This window comes from Salmo trutta, chromosome 17 (genome assembly GCF_901001165.1).
Source record: "Salmo trutta chromosome 17, fSalTru1.1, whole genome shotgun sequence".
NCBI classification, from domain to species: Eukaryota; Metazoa; Chordata; class Actinopteri; order Salmoniformes; family Salmonidae; genus Salmo; species Salmo trutta.
In genome coordinates, this window is record NC_042973.1 from 50155760 (window position 1) to 50177239 (window position 21480).

Genomic DNA, 21480 nt, shown 5'->3' on the forward strand with positions numbered 1-21480 from the left:
CCCAATGCATTGCATGGACTCACTCTTTGTGCAATAATATTATTTAACAGGGTTTTTGAATGCCTACCTCATCCCTGTACCCCACACATACGGTTATCTTTAAGGTCCCTCAGTCGAGCAGTGAATTTCAAACACAGAATCAACCACAAAGACCAGGGAGGTTTTCCAATGCCTCTCAAAGAAGAGTACCTATTGGTAGATGGGTAAAAATAAAAAGCAGACATTGTATATCCCTTTGAGCATGATAAAGTTATTAATTATGCTTTGGGTAGTGTATCATGTTATAGGAATGCTTGTGATCATTAAGAACTGGGGAGTTTTTCAGGATAAAAACGTTTACGGAATAGAGCTAAGCACAGGCCAAATCTTAGAGGAAAACCTGGTACAGTCTGCTTTCCATTAGACACTGGTAGATTAATTTACCTTTCAGCAGAACAATAACATAGAACACAAGGCCAAATCTACACTGGAGTTTCTTACCAAGAAGACAGTGAATGTTCCTGAGTGGCCGAGTTACAGTTTTGACTTGTCAGAATCTACTTGAATATCTATGGCAAGACCTGAAAATGTTTTTTATTTTTTTATATTTTTTTTAATATATTTTTTTCACCTTTATTTAACAAGGTAGGCTAGTTGAGAACAAGTTCTCATTTACAACTGCGACCTGGCCAAGATAAAGCAAAGCAGTGTGACACAGACAACAACACAGAGTTACACATGGAGTAAACAATAAACAAGCCAATAACACAATAAACAAGTCAATGACACAGTAGAAAAAAAGAAAGTCTATATACAGTGTGTGCAAAAGGCATTACATTTACGTCATTTAGCAGACGCGCTTATCCAGAGCAACTTACAAATTGGTGCATTCACCTTATGATATCCAGTGGAACAACCACTTTACAATAGTACAACTATATCTTTTTTTTGTGGGGGGGGATAGGGGGGGTTAGAAGGATTACTTTATCCTATCCCAGGTATTCCTTAAAGAGGTGGGGTTTCAGGTGTCTCCGGAAGGTGGTGATTGACTCCGCTGTCCTGGCGTCGTGAGGGAGCTTGTTCCACCATTGGGGTGCCAGAGCAGCGAACAGTTTTGACTGGGCTGAGCGGGAACTGTGCTTCGCAGAGGTAGGTAGGCGAGCAGGCCAGAGGTGGATGAACGCAGTGCCCTTCTTTGGGTGTAGGGACTGATCAGAGCCTGAAGGTACGGAGGTGCCGTTCCCCTCACAGCTCCGTAGGCAAGCACCATGGTCTTGTAGCAGATGCGAGCTTCAACTGGAAGCCAGTGGAGTGTGCGGAGGAGCGGGGTGACGTGAGAGAACTTGGGAAGGTTGAACACCAGATGGGCTGCGGCGTTCTGGATGAGTTGTAGGGGTTTGATGGCACAGGCAGGGAGCCCCGCCAGCAGTGAGTTGCAGTAATCCAGACGGGAGATGACAAGTGCCTGGATTAGGACCTGCGCCACTTCCTGTGTAAGGCAGGGTCGTACTCTGCGAACTCTGCGAATGAACCTACAGGATTGAGTCACCGCCTTGATGTTAACGGAGAATGACAGGGTGTTGTCCAGGGTCACGCCAAGGCTCTTAGCACTCTGGGAGGAGGACACAATGGAGTTGTCAACTGTGATGGCGAGATCACGGAACGGGCAGTCCTTCCCCGGAGGAAGAGCAGTTCCGTCTTGCCAAGGTTCAGCTTGAGGTGATGATCCTTCATCCACACTGATATGTCTGCCAGACATGCAGAGATGCGATTCGCCACCTGGTTTTCAGAAGGGGGAAAGGAGAAGATTTATTGTGTGTCGTCTGCGTAGCAATGATAGGAGAGACCATGTGAGGATATGACAGAGCCAAGTGACTTGGTGTATAGCGAGAATAGGAGAGGGCCTAGAACTGAGCCCTGGGGGACACCAGTGGTGAGAGCACATGGTGCGGAGACGGATTCTCGCCACGCCACCTGGTAGGAACGACCTGTCAGGTAGGACGCAATCCAAGAGTGAGCGGCGCCGGAGATGCCCAACTCGGAGAGGGTGGAGAGGAGGATCTGATGTTTCACAGTATCAAAGGCAGCAAATAGGTCTAGAAGGATGATAGCAGAGTAGAGAGAGTTAGCTTTAGCAGTGCGGAGAGCCTCCGTGACACAGAGAAGAGCAGTCTCAGTTGAATGACCAGTCTTGAAACCTGACTGATTTGGATCAAGAAGGTCATTCTGAGAGAGATAGCAAGAGAGCTGGCCAAGGACGGCACGCTCAAGAGTTTTGGAGAGAAAAGAAGGGATACTGGTCTGTAGTTGATGACATCAGAGGGACCGAGTAGGGTAGGCATGAGGAGGTAGGCAATAAATGGGCCATAGGAGCGAATAATTACAATTTAGCAGATTTAACACTGGAGTGATAAATGAGCATATGATGATGTGCAAGTAGAAATACTGGTGTGCAAAAGAGAAGAAAAGTAAATGAAATAAAAACAGTATGGGGATGAGGTAGGTAGATTGGGTGGGCAATTTACAGATGGACTGTGTACAGCTGCAGCGATCGGTTAGCAGCTCAGGTAGCTGATGTTTAAAGTTGGTAAGGGAAATAAAAGTCTCCAACTTCAGCGATTTTTGCAATTCGTTCCAGTCACTGGCAGCAGAGAACTGGAAGGAAAGGCGGCCAAAATAGGTGTTGGCTTTGGGGATGATCAGTGAGATATACCTGCTGGAACGTGTGCTACGGGTGGGTGTTGTTATCGTGACCAGTGAACTGAGATAAGGCGGAGCTTTACCTAGCATAGACTTATAGATGACCTGGAGCCAGTGGGTTTGGCGACGAATATGTAGCGAGGGCCAGCCGACTAGAGCATACAGGTCGCAGTGGTGGGTGGTATAAGGTGATTTGGTAACAAAACGGATGGCACTGTGATAGACTGCATCCAGTTTGCTGAGTAGAGTAATGGAAGCTATTTTGTAAATGACATCGCCGAAGTCGAGAATCGGTAGGATAGTTAGTTTTACTCGGGTAAGTTTGGCGGCGTGAGTGAAGGAGGGTTTGTTGCGATATAGGAAGCCGATTCTAGATTTGATTTTGGATTGGAGATGTTTAATATGAGTCTGGAAGGAGAGTTTACAGTCTAACCAGACACCTAGGTATTTATAGTTGTCCACATATTCTAGGTCGGAACCGTCCAGGGTGGTGATGCTAGTCGGGCGGGCAGGTGCGGGGAGCGAACGGTTGAAAAGCATGCATTTGGTTTTACTAGCTTTCAAGAGCAGTTGGAGGCCACGGAAGGGCCAGAAGTATACAGAATGGTGTCGTCTGCGTAGAGGTGGATCAGGGAATCCCCCTCAGCAAGAGCGACATCATTGATATATACAGAGAAAAGAGTCGGCCTGAGAATTGAACCCTGTGGTAGCCCCATAGAGACTACGAGAGGTCCGGACAACATGCCCTCCGATTTGACACACTGAACTCTGTCTGCAAAGTAGTTGGTGAACCAGGCGAGGCAGTCATTAGAAAAACCAAGGCTATTGAGTCTGCCGATAAGAATACGGTGATTGACAGAGTCGAAAGCCTTGGCCAAGTCGATGAAGACGGCTGCACAGTACTGTCTTTTATCGATGGTTGTCTAGCAATGATCAACAATCAACTTGACAGAGCTTGAAGAATTCTGAAAACGATAATGGGCAAGTGTTGCATAATCCAGGTGTGGAAAGATCTTAGAGATTTACCCAGGAAGACATAGCTGTAATGGCTGCTAAAGGTGCTTCTACAAAGACTCAGGGGTGTGAATTATTACATACATTAGTTATTTCTATATTTCCTTTTCAATACATTACAACATTTTTCCAAAAACATGTTTTTACGTTGTCGTTATGGGGTATTGGGTGTAGATGGGTGTAAAAATGTATACTTTAATCAATTTTGAATTCAGGCTGTAACACAACAAAATGTCGAATAAGTCGAGGCATATGAATACTTTCTGAAGGCACTGTATGTAAGAGGGAGCTTGTTATTCAGCCACAAAACACATATTTTCTTGCTGAGAAGTGCTGTTGTTTTTCAAATTCCTTATCAGAAATGAACATGCACTCTCATATAAACCCACCAGGATTTTCTGGATAACAGCATAATCCATTGCTATAATCCTTACTAATTGATTGAGCTAATTCCAGTTATTGTTTTCTTCCACCAATACTGTGTAGTGTGCACCTCTGCCAAATGACTTCATGAATATGGAATGATCATTTTTGTCCAGCTTCTGTTGGGAAGAGGCTAGCTAATTACTAAAACAGAATATCATTAGCAGACATTTCCATACTGTTCTATACAGGACTTCCTAGTCTATTCTACTGTAAATAAAATACTATATTCACAGCCATTGTCTCACTGGCAGGGAGACGTGTGCTATTGTTTGTCCAGGTCCATCTGTTAGCACCTGCTGCCAGAATGGAACATCTGCATGTGTGTGTTAGAAGCAGAAATGTATGCTTTTTAAACCCAACGCCACCTGTCTTCTAATGTTTTGGAGCAGAAATGTATGTTTAAACTCCAGGGTTGATATGTTAGCATGATCTTTGCATATGTTGTCTTTGTTTTGGAGCAGACATGTATGAGGTTTAAACCCGAGGCCACCGTATGGGTTGCTAAACAGCAGATCCTGTGTACACTGACCCAGACGTTGAGGGACGTGCTGAACTATGGCCTGTTTCAGCCCGCTGTGGAGGGCCGCAAGTCTGGCTTCCTGGACGAAGAGCGCCCTCTCAAAGACTACCCTACTCCCACCAGCATCAAGGGGGTTCCAACTCTGGAGGTACAGTAAAAGTACTACTTTGATCCATCCCTCAGGTCTAGCCCTAACCCTTGCCCTAACTCTAACCCTCAGACTAACTCACCCACCAGCAGCAAAGGGATCCCAACTCTGGTGGTACAGAAAAAGTGCTGCACCATTAGTCTGTATTATTAAACGCACATCCATCGCTGATTGCTTCACAACATACAGTACCTTCATCAGGCTATTACGTTTTGATCAAAGAGTGGATCTTCGTCTTGTCAAATAGATGCGCTCCTGGCTCAAAACATTATACTAGCCTATAAAGTATGTGGTAGAGCAATCGTGTGTGCATTGCAGGCCCTACTTTATTTATCCAGTACTGCTCCATCCCTCAAGTCCAGTCCTCCTGTATTGGCAAACGTACGTCACTGATTGCTCTACAACATACCTTTATTAGGCAAGCACAATGTTGTTATGGATTGTGTGTGTGGGCCCTACTTCCTACATTTCTCCAGCACTGCTCCATCCCTGCGGTCCAGTAACACAGCACTGGACACGCTGCTGAACCCCAACCAGAGGTGCTGTATAAGCACTTCTCCTGGTTGATCATTATCAAAGAATCTAATCTGTAGAAAATTCAGCCACTTAATGAATGATCTAGGGACTGCATCACTATAATAAGTCTTGTTTTCCAAACAGCTCAGCTGGATTGTGATGAGGCGGCATAGCTGGTAACTCCATTCTTGGCTCCCTCTCTCTGTTCTTTGTTCTATATAGCCTCAGTCAGTGGTCCCCTGGTATCACTAGTACTTAATTACTGCCTGCCTGGGTGATATTTTCTAGTATAGTACAACTTAGTTACTTAGTATTAGACATATGGATCACCCATTCTGGGGCAGTATTCATAAAGTGCCTCAGAGAAGTGGTGATCAGTTAGTTTTGCCTTTAAAATCATAACTGAGTCTTTATAGAACAATGACATGGACGGGGAGGACCTGATCCTAGATCAGCGCTCCTACAGTACGCTGAGATGATTTTGTGAATATGGGCCCTGGGTATAATTGGGAAGTAAGCTTTTTTGAATCTCCTGTCTACAGTTTTGTTATAAGAGCAAGGCCTCCCAACAACACAATGTGAATGTTTCCATAGATAAAAAAAATCCTCTTGGCTCCCTCTCTCTGCTTTGTTCTATATAAGCCCAGTCAGTGGTCGCCTGGTATCGCTAGTACTGAAGTCTTAGTTACTGCCTGCTTCTTCTACTGGTAGTTGTGCATCTTACTTAGTATTGAATATATAGATCAGCAGTATCAGTGCTGCCGGGTATGATTATATCTGTTTTGTTAGTCAGGATCATTACAAGATGATTTTAAGAGGCATTATAGGGTGTTCATGCTCATGATTAGTATTTCAATGCATTCAATGCAACAACATCATAATACATTATACCTTTTGGTTTTAAGTAAAGCATTACCATTTTTCTCTTCTCCTATTTACAGTTCCGTTACAAGAGCAGGGTCTACCAGCAGCCCAATGTAAACGAAAAGCAGATTGCCAAAATCCACACGCAGGTGAGAAAAATAAATTAGGCTTTATATTCCTTTTTCACTTCTTCTTTCAAATGCCTTTGAATATCTATTGCTGATGTAATTTATTGTATTGGATCAGGTGAAAGCTATATCTTGGACCCTTTTCACACTATATATCCGTCAATGATGGAACCGTGCTGAAAAGAGCAATGTGAAAAGACAATATTAGCCGCAGTAGAGTACGGCTCAGGTCATTACAGTCGTGTGAGAAAATGATATTATTAACGGAGCTTGTCTCTGAGATTTTCATTGTATTATGAGTGAAAGAACATCTCAGGGCCTTTCTCTGTAGTACTGATCAAATCAATACACTATTCGGCTACAAGCTGAATATAAAGTGTAAATTATTGAAGTGCATCATTTCCATGGGCTCAATATTCAGCAAGTATGTATTTTAACACATAGAACAGGATGGATTATTGGATTAAGACAGAAAACGACTGAGTCCAGGAGAATTCCTATCACTGTCCTTCTGGATCAAACAGGAATGCCACACTAAATAATTCACCCATCAAATTCCATTCCTGCTGTTTCCCCTGTTCTTTCAAGTCCACTCTTCCTTTATGTGTGTTCGTGCGCGTGTGTGTGGTGTGTGTGGTGTGTGTGTTGTGTGTGTTGGAGTTCAAAGTGTGTGTACCGTGGCTGCGTTAGAGTGCTCAGGTCAGCGTCAGTCCCCCTGTAGTGTCTCTGTCCTGCCTGAAGGCTGCAGGCGAGCCTCTCTTCCTCTCGGCCTGGCACTGTTCAGCTCAGCTCAGCTCTGGGACCTGCTCTCTTAGCTATTTATAACTGGCCTGGAAAGCAGCACATGTGTCCCTGGTCCCTGGGAAAGCACCACGAGAAGAACAGCAGTGCAGAGACCTGTGTAACCATCATCTGACCTCCCTACTGTACCAACCTCCCTGGCCCTGTATCACGCCCCCCCCCCCTACGCTCTCTCTCTCTCTCTCTCTCTTTCTCTGCTCCCTCCTACTCCTAGGCCAACTATAGGAAATTCATGGACCACATTCAACATCACCAGCTGGATAAAGTGGCAAAGATGCTGGAGAAAGGCCTCGACCCCAACTATCAGGACCCTGATACTGGTGGTACGCCACACACACACACACACACACACACACACACACACACACACACACACACACACACCTAGGCTCTTACTCAATTATGTGATGTGCACCTCATGTTGTATTATACAGCAGCTGCTGCTGAGAAGTAAACAGTGTCTGATAAATTATGAATGGCTTAGTTTACTGAAAAAGGAAATTAGAGATCAGCTCACCTCAAATGTTTTTAAACTCTCAATTGCTTGTGTTTTTGTGCACCTTTATTCTGTGGGACCTATAGGGCTGGTTTCCAGGACAAAGTCTAGTCCTAGACTACAAAGTTATTTCGATAGCCGTTCTTCATTGAACATGCCTTCTATCCCAGAATTAGCCTTCTATTCCAGGAAACTTACCCATAGCATTTGCTTTGATGATGTTCATACAATAAACTCAGGGTTTCTGCTTTTAAGAAACATCTGTAACACTAAACAACACCATGTTGTGTGTTTGTTTTGTAGAAACTCCACTGACCTTCGCAGCCCACCTTTACAATGTGGAGCAGGTCATCGTTGTATTGAAACAAGGTGGAGCACATCTGGACTTCAGATCACAAGATGGGATGACGGCTCTCCACCATGCAGTCAGGGCCAAGAATCAGGCCACGCTGAAGGTTATCCAGTATCTCTATGCCTTTTACAGCTTCTATAAAGTCGGCCACAATTCCCCTCTCTACCTCTTCCCCTTGGCCTTACCCTTTGATGTGTGCAGATCTGTATGGTTGAAGCAATATAGTGGAACATCCACCACTACTGCTTTTCTCTAGACCCTTCAGATCTGCAAACGTAGAAGGGTTAGGACCAAGAATATGGGAAAGAGAGAGAATTGGTATCAACTGATACCTTTTAAAATGTTCTAAACAATCTATCCCATAACAAATCAAACTGTATTTGTCACATGCGCCGAATACAACAAGTGTAGACCTTACCGTGAAATGTTTACTTACAAGCCCTTAACCAACACCCCACATATAGGAATCATAATTGACAATGTCCTACGCATAACATATGTGAACGACCACCTCGATTTGGTCAGATGTAGCAAAATTTGAAATTGTGTTTTTTATATTGGATAAAAGTAGAGACTCATAGCTACAACATGTTATATCATACACTGCAGTTGAGGAACAATGGGAAAGTAATTCTGCTTTGAAAGTTGATAAACTTGTAACATCACTTTTGAGAAAATGGTCTTTGCATGTTTTGGTACACCTACTGGAGAGCTCTTCTTTGTCTACATCTATTCAGCATTGTTCACACCCAGATACTGTATGTCTATGTCCTGGGAAATGTTCTTGTCGCTTACAAGCTCATGCTAATCGCATTAGTCTACGTTAGCTCAACTATCCCGTGGACGGGACACCGATCCCGAAGAAGCTTACGGACAATGTCAAATGTGATATAGCGAAGCACCTGAGTGAGTTGGGTGCGCAATTACGCAGGTACTTTCCAGAAACTAATGACACAAACAACTGGATTTGTTATCCCTTTCATGCCCTGCCTCCAGTCCACTTACCGATATCTGAACAAGAGAGCCTCATCGAAATTGCAACAAGTGGTTCTGTGAGAAATGTATTTAATCAGAAGCCACTGCCAGATTTCTGGATTGGGCTGTGCTCAGAGTATCCTGCCTTGGCAAATCACGCTGCTAAGACACTGATGCCTTTTGTAACCACGTACCTGCAGTTGTAGTCGGAAGTTTACATACAACTTAGCCAAATACATTTAAATTCAGTTTTTCCCAATTCCTGACATTTAATCCTAATAGAAATTCCCTGTCTTAGGTCAGTTAGGATCACCACTTTATTTTAAGAATGTGAAATGTCATAATAATAGTAGAGAGAATTATTTATTTCAGCTTTTATTTATTTCTTCACATTTCCAGTGGGTCAGAAGTTTACATGCACTCAATGTCACGACTTCCGCCGAAGTCGATCCCTCTCCTAGTTCGGGCGGCGTTTGGCAGTCGACGTCACCGGCCTTCTAGCCATCGCCGATCCACCTTTCATTTTCCAATGGTTTTGTCTTGTCTTCCCTCACGCCAGGTTTCAATTCCATCAATTACATGTTGTGTTTTTAACCCTCTGTTCCCCCTATGTACTTGTCCGGAGTTGTTTCTTGTGGTGCTTGTGTATGTTATGCTGGTGGATACCGGGTTTTGTTTGACCCATTCATTTATTGTTCTGTTTACAGTGGTTTTTATGTCTATTAAACGACACCGTTGTAAATCAGTTTTTGCTCTCCTGCGCCTGACTTCTCTGCCGCCAGTATGCAGTTACAGAATTCCGGACCTAACCTATGAAGTCAGCAGGAGCAGGTACCCCGGGTATAGGGGTGGAGGAGCGTGTCCGGGAGCACGCAGCAATGCTCCACCATCTTGGCACTGCCATGGACCGCAATGTCCAGAGAATGGACCGCTGGGAGAGACAGGTAGTTCTCCCATCGCCTCCACCAGCACTACCGGGGTCTCCACTAACCACTCCTTCTCCTGGTCCCAGTGGGATTCGCCTCTCCCTGCCCCAGGAATACGATGGGACGACTGCGAACTGCCAGGGGTTCCTATTACAACTGGACTTGTAGCTGGCAACCGTCCACCCGGCTCCTTCGGGCCGTGAGAGGGGGTCCGCCCTCGTCTCGTGCCTCACCGGGAAAGCCCTGGAGTGGGCCAACGCCGTGTGGAGAGAGGGAGATGCAGCGTTGGACCAATTTGAGGAGTTCACCCGCCGCTTCCAGGCGGTCTTCGACCACCCGCCCGAGGGTAGAGCGGTGGGTGAGTGCCTCTTCCATCTGAGGCAGGGGACGAGGAGCGCACAGGAGTTTGCCTTGGAGTTTCAGACCCTGGCTGCCGGCGCGAGATGGAAAGACAGGGCCCTGATCGACCAGTATCGCTGCAGTCTGCGCGAGGACGTCCATTGGGAGTTGGCCTGCAGAGACACCACCCTCACGTTCGAACAGCTGGTGGACCTGTCCATCCAGCTGGACAACCTGCTGGCTACCCGCGGACGTTCAGATCGGGGTTTGTTGGTTCCATCCCCACGCACTACCTCTCCGATACCCATGGAGCTGGGAGGGGCGGTGCGCAGGGAGACCGGAGGGGGTTCCAGCTCGTGCACCATCTGTGGCCGCAGCGGTCACACTGCCGGTCAGTGCCGGGTTGCTTCCTCTAGGTATCGAGGCAGCAGAAAGGGCGATCTGGCTTCACCCCAGGTGAGCCGGCACCATTCTCACGCAGAGCCCTCTGTTGCACATATATTTCTGTATGTCACTTTCCCTAAGTTTTCCCCGCATTCCCAGCATAAGGCGCTCGTTGGTTCAGGCGTGGCTGGGAATTTTATTGATAGAGCGTTCGCCCATAGTTTAGGGATCCCCATTGTTCCCGTGGCTGTGCCCTTCCCCGTTCACGCCTTAGATAGTCGACCATTAGGGTCAGGGTTGATTAGGGAGGTCACCGCTCCTCTGAGCATGGTGATGCAGGGGGGTCACAAGGAGAGAATTAGTCTCTTCCTTATTGACTCTCCTGCGTTTCCCATGGTACTAGGCCTATCCTGGTTAGCTTGTCATAACCCCACTGTTTCTTGGCCACAGAGGGCTCTCACGGAGTGGTCGCGAGAGTGCTTGGGGAGGTGTTTAGGGGTTTCCGTTGGTGCTACTACGGTGGAGAGTCCAGACCAGGTCTCCACCGTGCACATTCCCCATGAATATGCCGATTTGGCTCTCGTCTTCTCCAAAAAGAAGGCGACTCAATTACCACCCCATCGACGGGGTGATTGTGCGATAAATCTCCTGGTAGATGCTGCACTTCCCAGGAGTCACGTGTATCCCCTCTCACAAGCGGAGACAGAGCCTATGGAAACATGTGTCTCCGAATCCCTGCGTCAGGGGTACATTCGGTCCTCCACTTCACCCTCCTCCTCGAGTTTCTTTTTTGTGAAGAAGGAGGGAGGTCTGTGCCCATGTATTGACTATCGGGGTCTGAAGCAGATCACTGTGAGGTATAGTTACCTGCTACCGTTCATAGCCACAGCGATTGAGTCAATGCACGGGGCATGCTTCTTCACCAAACTAGATCTCAGGAGCGCTTACAACCTGGTGCGTATCCGGGAGGGAGACGAGTGGAAGACGGCTTTCAGTACCACCCCAGGGCACTATGACTACCTCGTCATGCCGTACGGGTTGATGAATGCGCCATCAGTCTTCCAAGCCTTGGTAGACGAGATTTTCAGGGACCTGCACGGGCAGGGTGGAGTGGTGTATATTGATTACATTTTGATGTACTCCGCTACACGCGCCGGGCATGTGTCCCTGGTGCGCAGGGTGCTTGGTCGCCTGTTGGATTGGAGCATGACCTGTACGTCAAGGCTGAGAAATGCCTGTTCTTCCAGCAGTCCGTCTCCTTCCTAGGGTATCACATTTCCACCTCAGGGGTGGAGATGGAGAGTGACAGCATTTCAGCCGTGCGTAATTGGCCGACTCCCACCACGGTAAAGGAGGTGCAGCGGTTCTTAGGGTTTGCCAACTACTACCGGAGGTTTATCCGGGGTTTTGGTCAGGTAGCGGCTCCCATTACCTCACTGCTGAAGGGGTGCCCGGGCATGCTTGCAGTGGTCAGCTGAGGTGGACAGGGCTTTTAGTCACCTGAGGGCTCTGTTTACCTCGGCTCCCGTGCTGGCCCATCCGGATCCCTCTTTAGCGTTCATAGTGAAGGTGGACGCATCCGAGGCTGGGATAGGAGCTGTGCTCTCTCAGCGCTCGGGTAGGGAGCTGTTGGCTGTTGTCAAGGCCTTGAAGGCGTGGAGACATTGGCTTGAGGGGGCTAGACACCCTTTTCTCATCTGGACTGACCACTCGCCAGGCAAGGTGGGCCATGTTTTTCACCTGTTTTGTGTTTACCTTTTCCTACAGACCAGGCTCCCAGAACGTGAAGGCAAACGCATTGTCTCGGCTGTATGACACAGAGGAGCAGCCCATGGATCCCACTCCCATACTCCCCACCTCCTGCCTGGTGGCGCCGGTAGTGTGGGAGCTGGACATTGAGCAGGCGTTACGTGCAGAGCCCGCTCCTGTCCAGTGTCCCGCTGGGCATCTGTACGTCCCGTCTGCTGTTTGTGACCGGTTGATCTATTGGGCCCACACGTCACCCTCCTCTGGTGATCCTGGGATCAGTCGGACAGTGCGCTGTTTGAGCGGGAGGTACTGGTGGCCTACCTTGGCTAAGGACGTGAGGGTTTATGTTTCCTCCTGCTCGGTGTGTGCCCAGTGTAAGGCTCCTAGGCACCTGCCCAGAGGTACGCTACACCCCTTACCTGTTCCACAACGGCCTTGGACGCACCTGTCGGTGGATTTTTTTGACCGATCTTCCACTCTCACAGGGTAACACCGCGATCCTGGTTGTTGTGGATCGTTTCTCTAAGTCTTGTCGTCTCCTCCCTCTGCCCGGTCTCCCTACAGCCCTACAGACTGCGGAGGCCTTGTTTACGCACATCTTCCGGCACTACGGGGTGCCTGAGGATATAGTGTCTGATCGAGGTCCCCAGTTCACGTCTAGGGTCTGGAAGGCGTTCATGGAACGTCTGGGGGTCTCGATCAGCCTTACTTCAGGGTTTCACCCCGAGAGTAATGGGCAGGTGGAGAGAGTTAACCAGGATGTGGGCAGGTTTCTGCGGTCCTATTGCCAGGACCGACCGGGGGAGTGGGCGGCGTTCGTGCCCTGGGCTGAGATGGCACAGAACTCGCTTCGCCACTCCTCCACTAACCTCTCTCCCTTCCAGTGCGTACTGGAGTACCAGCCTGTTCTGGCGCCTTGGCATCAGAGTCAGACCGAGGTTCCAGCGGTGGACGACTGGTTCAGGCGAGCGGAGTAGACATGGGAAGCTGTCCGTGTTCACCTTCAGCAGGCCGTGATGCACCAACAGGAGAACGCAGATCGCCACCGCAGTGAGGCCCCGGTATCTGGCTCTCAACCCAAAACCTGCCCCTCCGCCTGCCCTGCCGGAAGCTGGGTCCGCGGTTTGTGGGGCCGTTTAAAGTCCTGAGGAGAGTGAACGAGGTTTGTTATAGGTTACAACTTCCACCCGATTACCGTATTAACCCCTCGTTCCATGTGTCTTTCCTCAGGCCGGTGGTGGCTGGTCCGCTCCAGGAGTCTGAGGTGCGGGAGGTTCCTCTGGACATCGGGGGGGCCCCGGTGTACTCCGTTCGCTCCATACTGGATTTGAGGCGCCGGGCGAGGGGCCTTCAATATCTCGTGGAGTGGGAGGGGTACAGTCCGGAGGAGAGGTGCTGGGTTCCGGTCGAGGATGTGTTGGACCCTTCAATGCTGCTGGAGTTCCACCGTCTTCGTCCGGATCGCCCTGTGCCTCGCCCTCCAGGTTCTCCCCGAGGCCGCTGTCGACACGCTGCTGGAGCCGCGCGTCAAGGGGGGGGGTGTATTCTCACGACTTCCGCCGAAGTCGGTCCCTCTCCTAGTTCGGTCGGCGTTCGGCGGTCGACGTCACCAGCCTTCTAGCCTCGCCGATCCACCTTTCATTTTCCATTGGTTTTGTCTTGTCTTCCCTAACACCTGGTTTCAATTACATCAATTACATGTTGTGTATTTAACCCTCTGTTCCCTCCATGTCCTTGTCCGGAATTGCTTCTTGTAGTGCTTGTGTACGTTGTTCTGTTTATGGTGGTTTTTATGTCTATTAAACGACACCGTTGTAAATCAGTTTTCACTCTCCTGTGCCTGACTTCTCTGCCGCCAGTACGCACCCCGTTACACTCAATTAGTATTTGGTAGCATTGCCTTTAAATTGTTTAACTTGGGTCAAACGTTTCACGTAGCCTTCCACAAGCTTCCCACAATAAGTTGGGTGAATTTTGGCCCATTCCTCCTGACAGAGCTGGTGTAACTGAGTCAGGTTTGTAGGCATCCATGCTTTCACACACTTTTTCAGTTCTGCCCACAAATTTTCTATAGGATTGAGGTCAGGGATTTGTGATGGCCACTCCAATATCTTGACTTTGTTTTCTTTAAGCCATTTTGCCACAACTTTGGAAGTATGCTTGGGGTCATTGTCCATTTGCGACCAAGCTTTAACTTCCTGACTGATGTCTTGAGATGTTGCTTCAATATATCCACATAATTTTCCATCCTCATGATGCCATCTATTTTGTGAAGTGCAGCAGTCCCGCCTGCTGCAAAGCACCCCCACAACATGATGCTGCCACCCTCGTGCTTCACGGCTGGGATGGTGTTCTTTGGCTTGCAAGCCTCCCCCTTTTTCCTCCAAACATAACGATGGTCATTATGGCCAAACGGTCCTATTTTTGTTCTATCAGACCAGAGGACATTTCCTCAAAAAGTACGATCTTTGTCCCCATGTGCAGTTGCAAACCGTAGTCTGGTTTTTTTATGGCGGTTTTGGATCAGTGGCTTCTTCCTTGCTGAGTGGCCTTTCAGGTTATGTCGATATAGGACTCGTTTTACTGTGGATATAGATACTTTTATACCTGTTTCCTCCAGCATCTTCTCAGGGTCCTGTTTTGTTCTGGGATTGATTTGCACTTTTCGCACCAAAGTACGTTCATCTCTAGGAGACAGAAGGCGTCTCCTTCCTGAGCGGTATGACGGCTGCGTGGTTCCATGGTGTTTATACTTGCGTGCTATTGTTTGTACAGATGAACGTGTTACCTTCATGAGTTTGGAAATATTTCCCAAGGATGAGCTAGACTTGTGGAGGTCTACACATTTTGTTTCTTTTGATTTTCCCATGATGTCAAGCAAAGAGGCACTGAGTTTGAAGGTAGGCCTTGAAATACATCCACAGGTACACCTTCAATTGACTCAAATTATGTAAATTAGCCTATCAGAAGCTTCGAAAGCCATGACATAATTTTCTGGAATTTTCCAAGCTGTTTAAAGGCACCGTCAACTTCGTGTGTGTCAACTTCTGACCAACTGGAATTGTGATACAGAGAATTATAGGTGAAATAATCTGTAAACAATTGTTGGAAAAATGACTTGTGTCATGCACAAAGTAGAGTCATAACCGACTTGCCAAAACTATGGTCTGTTAACAAGAAATTTGTGGAGTGGTTGAAAAACGAGTTTTAATGACTCCAACCTAAGTGTATGTAAACTTCCGACTTCAGACTACTGTATGTGAAAGTGGATTCTCAGCCCTCGCTAGCATGAAAACTAAATACAGGCACAGACTGTGTGTGGGGAAATGGTTGAAGACTGAGACTCTCTCCAATACAACCCATCATTGCAGAGTTATGTGCATCCTTTCAAACACACCTTTCTCATTAACATGCGGTGAGTTATTCACAATTTTCGATGAACAAATAAGGTTTTATATGTAAGATGGTTAAATTAAGAGCAACATTATTGACTATTATTATTTGTACCCTGGTCCTATAAGAGCTCTTTGTCACTTCCCACGAGCCGGTATGTGACAACTCACACTCATTCTTATGTTGAATGAATGTATCGTATAGTGTATGTGTGTGTGGCAGGCTTACAATGATGGCAAAAAAACATTTGAGAGTGCTAGAGGGTGCTAGAGGCGGTATGCAGCTGGAGGTTGATTGTTGGAAGGGGTACAGGACTATAAACATTTTGGGAACCACTGCTCTACAGGACTGTTGAGCTAATGTGCGCTAATGTGATTAGCATGAAGTTTTAAGTAACAAGACATTTTCCCAGGTCATAGACATATCTGATATGGGCAGAAATCTTAAATTCTTCTTAATCTAACTGCACTGTCCAATTTATAGTAGCTATTACAGTGATATAATACCATGCTATTGTTTGAGGAGGGTGCACAGTTATGTGTCAGGAATCAAGGTAAGACCCAAGTGCAGACTGTTTGAAGTAACAATGTTTATTGTAACAACAGGGACAGGCAAACGACAGGTCAAGGCAGGCAGGGGTCCATAATCCAGAGGTGGAGCAAAGGTACAGGACAGCAGGCAGGCTCAGGGACAGGCAGAGGGGTCAGGCGGGCTCATGGTCAGGACAAGCAAGGGTCAAAAACCATGAGGACGAGAAAAAGAGGCTGGGTAAAGACAGGAGCTGACAGGACAAATGCTGGTAAGCTTGACAAACAAGACGAACTGGCCCAGAAAGACAGAAAACATAGGTATAAATACCCAGAGGATAAGTGGGGAAGATGAGCGACACCTGGAGGGGGTGAAGACAAGCACAAGGACAGGTGAAACAGATTAGGGCGTGACAGTTATGTACTTGAAAATATATCAATAAACCAATTAGGCACATTTGGGCAGACTTGATACAACATTTTGAACAGTAATGCAATAACTCATTGGATCAGTCTAAAACTTTGCACATACACTGCTGCCATCTACTGGCCAAAATCTCAATTGCACCTAAACTACAATAATACATTGTGGCCTTTGTCTTGTATTTCAAAGATAATGAAAAAAAAGCACACAAAAAAATCATGTTTTTTTCTGTGTTATATTCTCCTACATTCATTTCACATTTCCACAAACATCAAAGTGTTTCCTTTCAAATTATATCAATAATATGCATATCTTTGCTTCAGGTCCTGAGCTACGGGCAGTTAGATTTGGTTCATTTTAGGCGAAATTTGAAAAAAAGAGTCCGATCCGAGGATATCCAAATCTGACTTTGAAATTGTCCAGATAAAAATAGTTAATAAATATTTTAGAAATATTAGATGATGCTTACCTAGACACTTGTCTACATTGATGGGTCATGTGAAAGAAATGCTATAACCTTCCCCCAGCCACATCTAGCTAAATTGATGGGTCACTATTGTCTAGAATATGTAAACATGCTCATGAAATACAATAGATGTCCATAATCACTCCCAGACACACCTGGCTAACTTGATGGGTCATGTAATCATTTTCTTGCGAAGTGGAGTCTTTTGTAGCTAGCTAGCTAGCTCGCTAAACAGTTAACCATAATCCCAACCCATAGCTACAGTACAAACGGATTGTCATAGCTAGCCACCATGCATGAAATTTAAACAACTTTCTGACAAAATTAGAAATGTATAATATCTGAAAATGTAGCTAGACTCTTACACGTATACATGGAGCGGGAAGGTTCCCGGCTTTTTCCGTGGCTAAACCATCTAGCCTCGTAATTTAACAGTTGTATTTGTATTTACAGATAGCATACACATTTGTTATTAAGGCACATATCATGTTCCAGAAGGCATGTTTGGCAAAAACGCATTTCGATAATTTTTTTTAAATGCTACTCCTGTGAAGTAGTGACATGCGACATATGCCTAGCTTCTTGAAACGGGTCACATATTGTGGCTTTATCAGGTCCACTCCTTAGCTAGCTAACTAATTATAAGAACAAAGAGACAGTAGCTCAAGTTGAACCGGCGAACCGGGTTTTAATGGAAAGATTCACCCACTTTTAATGTTATATTGTTTTTGTGCATATCTGAGTGATGTTCAGTCGATTCCCGGGGTCATTTCATGTTTACATGTGTATCTGAGGTAGAAATACAGCTGGCATATAAGTATTTCTGCCAGCTTGAATGGCGAATAGCTCAGATACACAGTGTAGAGACCCTACATTGGGGAGAAGGGGAGAGCGGTGTAAGTTGAGCCGTAGGTTTAGAAACCATACACAACATTTTATAATCTGGACAATTATTAAGGAAGAAGCCATCATTCATGGAGTCTGTGAAGGTTGAAACCATATTGAAAAAGTAAGCAAGTTAGGTAAAAGTCTAATTTATTGTGTTATAGGTTTTATGATGTTTGTATCTAAAGTAGATCGTTCTAAGATTGTTTTATACATCAGTTGGGGTCTTTATAAGCTACAATATGAGGTCCTAAACCTAGCATGAAAGTGCATCCTTGTAGCTGTGTGGGCTAATAATATTAGTTAAAATGTTTGCTTTGGGATAAGTTGAGCCAATGGCCACCATACCTCATACAAATGATGACTACATTTTGTCAGTTTTATACATAATATACATAGTATTTTTGTGATTTGTTATGCATATGAACTCAAGATAGTGCATTGTTTTATGTTAAAGAGCAGACATCATCATGCCCTGTGTATACAAACGTAAAACAAGCAGGGGTCTAGCCCCCCTTGAGGTTCTTGAGTGAGCAGCAAAGGAAGTGAGAGAAGGTAAGAAGTCTTTGCGAGCAGCAGCAAGGGATAAATCAATAGACTGAATGACACTGAAGAGGTACATTGACAAAAAAGAAAACAAACATGTACCTATGCGAAAGAGAGGCTATGATAGAGTAGCAGGTCTTATCTGATGACTTGGGAGTCTGAGCTTGCTAAACACTATCAAGAATTTTGCAGACCAGTGTCATGGCCTTAGTAGCCTCAAATACAGAGAACTTGCCTGGGAATTGGCATATCGAAACAACATCCCTGTCCTAGACAATTTTTCAAGAAATGGAATGGTAAGTGATATTGAACAGAGATCTACAGTGTATCTGAATGTAGTGTGGCAGGACAGGGGGTTCGGTCAAGACGTTTACACAGATCCGACACAATTGTTTTAGCTCGGTTTCAAGGGTGTTTATTAAATTTAAAAAATAAAAAAAAATTAAATAATAAACAAAGAGAAAATAATAGGTCTCCTCCAGGAGACCTCCTCCGGGATACCGTCTTCTGGGCTCCGGAGTCTTGCTGTATCCTGTGGGGAACAAAACCGAGCTCCCTTCGTTATCTCTGGTATGAGCACGACTATACGGGAGAACCCTCTCTTCCCCCCAGTCCTCAACTCTGTGTGCTGCCCTTCTGGCAGCTTTATGGGACTAGTCCAGCTGGTGAGAAATCAGCCCCTTGATTACTCACCAACCACAATCAGCCCCAATAAGTCCTGGCCGGAGAGCTCGTCCAGCAGAGGGAGCCATCGCTGCGTGATGTAGACTCCGTCGGTCATCAGGCCTCGACGAGTCTCCCCCTGGTGGCTAACCTGCTGTACGCCCCCCCACTAGCTCTGTCGGGGAGGTGGCTGTCATCAGTGCAACGTATGTCTCCCTTCTCGATAGGGCATCTGCGTTCCCATGCTTCACACCTGACCTGTGCACAGCAGAAAAAGAGAAGCATTTAAACTCTCTTGGGTATGTGGGACGTGACCGTCCCACCTGCGGGACACACTATTCAACAGCCAGTGAACTAGCAGGGCGCCAAATTCAAAACGACAAAAACCTCATAATTCAAATTTCTCAAACATAGAACTATTATATCCCATTTTAAAGATAAGATTCTCGTTAATCCAACCACATTGTCCGAGTTCAAAAAGGCTTTACGGAGAAAGCATAACATTAGATTATGTTAGTACATCACCTTGACAAGAAAAACCACACAGCCATTTTCCAAGCAAGGAGAGGTGTCACAGAAACCAGAAATACAGCTAAAATTAAGCACTAATCTTTGATGATCTTCATCAGATGGCATTCATAGGACTTCTTGTTACACAATACATGTATGTTTTGCTCGATAAAGTTCATATTTATATCCAAACCCCCATTTTACATTGGCCCGTAATGTTCAGAAATGTTTTTCCTTCAAAAACTTCCAGTGAATGAGCACATCAATTTATAGAAATACTCATCATAAATGTTGATAAAATATTAAACTGTTATTCAAAGAATTATAGATAAACATCTCCTTAATGCAACCGCTGTGACAGAATTCAAAAAAGCTTCACGGGGAAAGCACACTTTGAAATAATCTGAGTACGGCGCTCAGAAAACAACATCAGGCAATACAGATACCCGCCATTTTGGAGTCATCTAAAATCATAAATAGCATCATAAATATTCACTTACCTTTGAGGATCTTCATCAGAATGCACTCCCAGGAATCCCAGGTCCACAATAAATGTTGTTTTGTTCGATAAAGGCCATCATTTATGTCCAAATACCTCCTTTTTGTTAGCTCATTCAGTAAGCTACTCCAAATGTAGGAAGCGCGTCGAAAATTTCACGACAAAAAGTCTAAAAAAGTTTTATTTACGTTCGTAGACACATGTCAAATGATGTATAGCATCAATCTTTAGGGCCTTTTTAACATACATTTTCAATAATATTCCAACAGGACGATTCCAATGTCTTCAAAAATGTAATGGAACACAGCTACCTCTCACGGGAATGCGCGCCACTGAAGTCATATTCTTTTCTGAGTCACCAACTTCCCGGTCTTCTCTTTTGCTCTCTGTTAACTGTAGAAGCCTGAAACAACATTCTAAAGACTGTTGACATCTAGTGGAAGCCTTAGGAAGTGCAAAATTAACCCTAAGTCACTGTATACTGTAAAGGCAATCACTTGAAAAAACTACAAGCCTCAGATTTCCCACTTCCTAGTTGGATTTTTCTCAGGTTTTTGCCTGCCATGTGAGTTCTGTTATACTCACAGATATCATTCAAACAGTTTTAGAAACTTCAGAGTGTTTTCTATCCAAAACAACTAATAATATGCATATCCTACCTTCTGGGCCCGAGTACCAGGCAGTTTAATTTGGGCACGCTTTTCATCCTTCCTGCTTCACGGCCTTCCATCGGGCCTCGGGGAACCGATATGGCCCGGGAGGAGGCTGCCAACGGTAACCTGCCAATATCCTTTGGTCAGGTCTAGGGTGCTGATGTACTGGACCTTTTCCAATTGGTCGATGAGCTCATCCACCCTCGGCATGGGTTAGGCATCAAACAAGCTGAAGTCATTCACACCTCGGAAATCATTACAAATGTGCAGGCTACCGTCCGGTTTGGGCACCAACATGATGGGGCTGCACCATGTGCTGTGGGACTCTTCCATGACCCCCATCCTTGATCTGCAGGAGAGCACACAAATCTTTCATTAGGCGGGACATGAACTCAGTACCTTGGTCTGTCAGGATCTCATTCGGGATGCCCACCTGGCTAAAGAGGTGGAACAGCTTCTGGGTGATTCCCTTGGAGACCACCGCCCATAGGGGAATGGCGGATACCGGGTGGCATAATCTACTATTACCAGGATGTACCGGTGTCCTCGTGCCATTTTTACCAGGCGTCCCACTATGTTCATGGCGATGCGTTCAAA

General features: G+C 45.9%; 1 protein-coding gene across 2 annotated transcripts in view; it reads left to right on the forward strand.

Moving 5' to 3' along the window:
• shank2b (SH3 and multiple ankyrin repeat domains 2b) overlaps window positions 1-21480 on the forward strand; it is a 177733-nt gene that overhangs the window by 30545 nt on the left and 125708 nt on the right. For both annotated transcript variants that reach the window (XM_029697128.1, XM_029697129.1), the window contains 4 exons: window positions 4581-4787; window positions 6245-6316; window positions 7311-7419; window positions 7896-8047. In XM_029697128.1, coding sequence (XP_029552988.1) covers window positions 4581-4787; window positions 6245-6316; window positions 7311-7419; window positions 7896-8047 — 540 coding nt within the window. The remainder of the gene's footprint in view (window positions 1-4580; window positions 4788-6244; window positions 6317-7310; window positions 7420-7895; window positions 8048-21480) is intronic.